Genomic DNA, 5,888 nt, shown 5'->3' with positions numbered 1-5,888 from the left:
GGGGTGGGGGGGGGTGGAATTTATGAAATATGAAGGCAGAAAGTGAATCAGATTCTGACACTCTAAAACGGTTCATTCATGCAGGTCTGAAGAGATGTGGAAAGAGCTGTAGGCTTCGGTGGTTGAATTATTTAAGACCAGATATAAAGAGAGGGAACATAACCCATGATGAAGAGGAGCTCATCATCAGACTTCACAAGCTCTTGGGAAACAGGTGTGCTTCTTCTTCTTCTTCTTTGAGTATTCTTAAATTTTCCATTCAATGCCGAAGGTAGAAGATAAAGGCTCTTTAGAAATCCATTTCATTATTTTTAATGGAATTTTTGATAACCCTTAATGAGAAAAATAAATAAATAAATTCTTGCAGATGGTCATTGATAGCCGGAAGGCTTCCAGGGCGAACAGACAATGAAATCAAGAACTACTGGAATACCAATTTAGGAAAGAAGGTACAGGGCCAACCCTCAATCACCAGTTTGTCTCCCAAGCAACCCTGCAACTCTAAAGACAAGAAGAAGAAGCCATCTATGAAGGAATCACCACCACTACCAACTTCTCCCAAGGGAGAGTCACGCGTGGTCCGGACCAAGGCATTGAGGTGTACCAAAGTTTTCTTAACACCTCAACAAGTTACAGAAACTCAATCCCAATTCAACAATCATGTAGGATCTGAAGAAGAGAGGTCATCGATATCTTCAGATTTAATGATGGACTTAAATGACCTAAATGTGGGAGAATTCTGCTTCTCTGATCTTCTTCTTGACTCCGAATTTTCGCAGTTCTGTCATTTTGATGATGAGAATGGTAAAGGAAGAGAGGGTTGCAATGACAATGGCAACCAAAAAAACAACAATGGTGAGAACAGCAAGAAAGATCACTTTTCTCCTTCTTCTGATGAACATCTGCTATACCCAGAAGAAATGCTGGAGAATTGGACAGGAAACAATTGTGTTCAACCAGATATTGTCTCTGATCTCAAGTCTTTGGCTTCTTTTCTTGATGCTGATGATGAGTGGTTAGGATCAGAACAATGACAAACTTATTAAAAGACTATAGTTTTATTAGTCTCTCTTAATTAGTTACTTAATTACATACTTCAACTGCCCCAGCTAGCCCAAGTCCAAAGGTTTCTAAGTCTAGAGTCTTTAGAATCTGGTGTCTTGGTTGTATAATTCTACTTACAAGGTCATATATGCTTTCTTCTGTGTAATATGAATAAAGTAACAGCCACCACCCCTAATTAGCATCCTTAGTGTGGAGAACCTTTTAACTTTCTAGGATGATATTTCTCTTTCACTGTGTCATGGACTCATGGTCTGGTACTGATCTGACTTAATTTATGGTAAAATAATGAAAGAGTAACTCTGTTTATTTATTGACCACCAGTTTTTACTCCAGTCTCTCTCTCTCTCTCTCTCTCTCTCTCTCTCTCAACCCCCACATGGGATTTGGGGAAGTGGGTAATGGGGGTTGAAGAAAATGGGCCCGGACAATTGAAAGATCAGGGGCAATAGTTAGCATGGCTAATTTTGTGGGAGAATAGTAGTCCTTATTACCATATTAATTAAAGGGTTCTTGAGATGGTCTGAGGCTCTGAGCTCTCATATTGCTTTTAATTATGTATAATCCTTTCCAGTGCAACTTTAATTATGAAACCATCATGATAGAATGACAGATACCTCTTCACAAAAAGTAAATCTGGAAACCTTTTGGAGGAGAAGACAAAGGAAACATTATATCATAACAAGTGGTTCTATCATTTATAAAGACCTTAAGCAATATGGCCTCAATGGGATTTGAAAGTAACCAAACTAAATCTTTGTGATATTTAATTTGGTCACTCTCATGATAAGTTTGATTGCAGAGAATAGAATATTTTTAGCTAAGGACATGAATGTTCATCACCTACTATTATGTTTTCCATTCAACCCAAGTCTAGCAAAGGAAAAGGAGAAAACATGCATTTTAAAGACTATATCAAGGGTTTGATGTTGACTTCAACAAAAATGAGGTCATGACCATTGGCATTGCATGGATTTCCTTATTTTTATCATGGTTTTAAGTGCCAATTTAATTTAAATTTTAGTTGCATAATACAAGTCCTGATATTAATTTCCCCCAATGTTAAGAGAGGGTGGATCAGGTTCACGTACGAAAATGTATGAGAATCTCCCTAGTCCATGGATTTAGAATTAATTTTCTCTATCTTCATTTAATAGATTCTAAATCCATGGACCAAAGATGTACGAGAACATTCTAAATCCACAGACCAGAGACATACAAGAACATTCTCGTACGTGAACCTGATCCGTAATATGTGATATGTTCATAGAATAATGTACTAGCAATCTAAATTGTTATCAATCCATTTACGTACGTCAAATGGTTAAGCATTTTTTACGTTTTCCATGCAAAAATATTGAATGTTTCCTCTCTCTTTTTTTTTTTTTTTTAGATATTTTAATTCAGATTTGTTACCACACAGAGAAAACAAATATCATGATCCTCAAGTTGTTGAGTTCAGACCCCAATAATTAAAAATAATTATAAAAGAAAGGGCATGCTTATGTAAATTCTCTTCTTTGAATTGTATTTTATTTTCACAATATTCAATTTTATTTTCACGTAATTTAATGCTTATAAAAAATTTTGACAATGACTCAAATTCTTAAATATCATGATTATTCACATAAATATTACCATGACAGTAGATGTGGTAAATGGATACGGTTAACATCAAACAATTTTTTTTTACCGAAAAGACAAATATTATCATGAATAATTTTAAATAAAACTTTGAAATTTCAACAAGTTTAATTATTAAGGTAAGAATTTAACACATTATATTTGTGCCACGAAGAATTCCAATGCATTGTAACAAGGATGAATATCATGATATATATAGAGAGAGACAGAGACATTGATCACATTAACTTCTTTTCCTTAAAGTATACTTAAAAAAATAATGAAACAACAATAGTAGTAGGTGGGGACAGATATATTCAGTACTAAGAATTAATTGGACTTGTCCCACCACTTTAGAGAGCATATATAATGGAGTTTTGGTCATAATTTAGATTGCTTCAATTTATTTTTTTCCTTTCCTTTCTTAAGTATCTTTTTTCTTTTACAGATGTTTGTTCCTTCTTCAAGAGAGCGGTCAACACAGTACTAACACTATACAGCCCTATTAGGGTTAGTTTCGTCTTATCTAAAGGACTATAACAATTATCCATTTAAGCAATTGACAACATTGAAGTGGAAACAGATAATCTTGAGCTTGCCATTATCTTAAGCAGTAATCATGCGGATCCCAAACTTGAAGTTTTCGGTATTTGGACGGACATCAAATATCTGGTTACCTTTTTTCTTTCTTGTTCATTCAAGTATGTTCCTAGGGAGACTAACAGTGTTGCTGACTCCTTAACTCGGAAAGCCACCTCCTTAGCGTGCAGGATGGTTTGGCCCTCTTCCACTCCTTGGATTTCTGATCTATGTAAATCGGACTCCTTGCGCTAGTCACTCATAAATATATAGACCCGTTTTTACCAAAAAAAAAATTAACAATTATCCATTTATGAAGAATTTCTATTTCACTTTCCAATGCTTTGTTATTTGGTTTTCCCTTTCTATTTGTTCAAATTATATAATTACTTGTGTCTTTTAAATGCTCCATTAAATTGAGGAATATGGGGTCACCCGTGATTATACTACCCCTTTCCTTTTCTTTTCTTTGTGTCCTTCAGAGTTTACAATTATTTTTGTCCATATCGAGAAGAGAAGAGAACAGAACAGAACAGAACAGAACAGAAGAGAGAGAGAGAGAGAGAGAAAGAGAGAGAGAGAGAGAGAGAGAGAGAGAGAGAGAGAATTTTTTTTTTTTTAGTTGTAGACATTGACAATATATCTGCCTTAGGGTTGGGGCGGGGGTTTAGGTCAAGGAAGAGCTGGCCCGCCATGGGTTGTATGGAACGTTCAAACTGAATCTAAATTCAACCCCGTATGTGAAGGATAGTCTCACTCTCACTACTATTATTTCATTTTTTATAGTTTCAGAAGGGAAGGCGGAAAGTGAGACAAGGTATGGCTGTGAAGTGAAGTGATGCACAAGCTGCCAGGCTCAGTAATTAATATCACTTAAATTGGTGATTATATAGAGTCACGTTATTTTTCTTTCGTCATGTATCATGTATGTGAGTTATTCTTTCAGGTTATTAATTAACTTAGGAATTTGATTAGGTCTTGGATTTTTTTAAGTGAATATATGATTTGATTGGTGCTTTTGTAACTAAGCAATGTGGTCAAGTTTTAAATTCTTGCCCCAAAAAAAAATTAGGTTTTAGATTTTTTAAATGAAATGATTGATTGATCGATGCTTAGTACGGAGGACACACAGTAAGTAGCTAGTCTCCGTGTTAACTAGGGGGTCTAGACTCTAGAAGGATAAAATTTTCTTCCAAATCGGACAGTAGTCCATCACATGTGTTAAGATTGTGTGAGATCCATCATATATTCAGATCTTTTTTTTTTCTAATTGTTTATCATACGATTAGCCCCATCACAATCACGTCATACATGATTGATTAGGATTGAACCACAACGGGCGGTCTAAAGATAAAATTTCTCTACTATGAGGTGTCCCACCACAATCCCAATCCATGTGATAGATTGAAATTAAATTACAACTTACCCAATTTAAAAAAAAAAAATAAATAAATAAAATAGTCTAGGGAGAGAGGATTAAGGGTAGTCATTAGATGAAACGATAACCTTGAGAACGAGGATTTGGATCCTCTGGTGCACCGGAGAATGAAGTGATTTGTGTCTTTTTTTTCCTTTTTGTTGTTATAGCTATGTTGAGTTGAAGGTCCCCAACCCATCATGCGTGAGTAATGCGTAGTGGGCCTAGTCCTAGTGGCTGTGGCTATTTAGGAACACAGGCGTGGAGGGGCAAGGGGGGTGGGGGACCCAAAATCTTTGTTTGGTTTATGATTGACGTGAAGTGAAGAATTGAGATTCATAGCTTTTGATACCTTTTAATGGTGACACCACCAGCTGTGATCATCTGAGTTGACTCCAACCCATGGCTTTAAAGTTTAAAGTACTTAATTCCCCCCCCCCCCCCCTCTCTCTCTCTCTCCTCTTACAGACTTTATACTCTCTGGTTGGCTTTAACCCATTTAGATGGATCGACCAGGAATCCATGGTGATGATTTTCTTGAGGTTTTGAAAATTGTAAACACCCTTTATTTATTTTTTAAAGTTCTTAAGCATTTCAAATAGGATGGAAATGGGGATTCAGATCTTCTCCAATGTCATTAGAGATCCAACAAACCTCCAAAGGTTTATAAGATCTAAGGTTATGTGCTTGTGTGTTAGGTTACGTTCCTGGATCCTCTTAATCATTGGATGTACGTTGGGCCTTCAATGGTACTAGAGAGGATTAGATTCCTAGAAATGGATCTTCAAGTGTCCTTGCGTTCTTGACTGAATAATTTATCATTGTTAATAGTCACAAGTTTTAAGGATGAATTTATTTTCAATGACTAACTGGAAGTGATTTTATGATGAGGACATGGATCCATCATGGGACTCAAATCACTTTTTTCATCACCTTCAGTAACAGTTTCAGTTGAACACTCCAACCATTGTTTAAGGAATCACAAATTGGAATCGGTTGGATCTGATTCTGACTAAATTTCTAGGGTTTAGGTAGAATCCAACTAAACTGGAATTCGGCGGAGGTTGGTCCCACTTTTTATTCCATTTGAACCATAGCTCTTAACTAAAAAACAAAATAGAAGAAGAGAATCAAAAGTAGTATAGGAAGAAGATGCATTAATTCTCTCTATTTTCTTTGAGACTAGATGGAACTCGTAACACAAAAG

At 35.8% G+C, this 5,888-nt stretch overlaps 1 protein-coding gene across 1 annotated transcript in view; it reads left to right on the top strand.

Moving 5' to 3' along the window:
• LOC122075708 (transcription factor MYB1-like) overlaps positions 1 to 1,382 on the top strand; it is a 1,757-nt gene extending 375 nt beyond the window's left edge. The window contains exons 2-3 of the mRNA XM_042640845.1: positions 85 to 214; positions 368 to 1,382. Coding sequence (XP_042496779.1) covers positions 85 to 214; positions 368 to 1,034 — 797 coding nt within the window. The 3' untranslated portion in view covers positions 1,035 to 1,382. The remainder of the gene's footprint in view (positions 1 to 84; positions 215 to 367) is intronic.
• Positions 1,383 to 5,888: the final 4,506 nt, after the last annotated feature.

Source organism: Macadamia integrifolia, chromosome 4, assembly GCF_013358625.1.
Source record: "Macadamia integrifolia cultivar HAES 741 chromosome 4, SCU_Mint_v3, whole genome shotgun sequence".
Lineage (NCBI taxonomy): Eukaryota > Viridiplantae > Streptophyta > Magnoliopsida > Proteales > Proteaceae > Macadamia > Macadamia integrifolia.
This window is presented reverse-complemented; position numbering and strand designations above follow the sequence as displayed.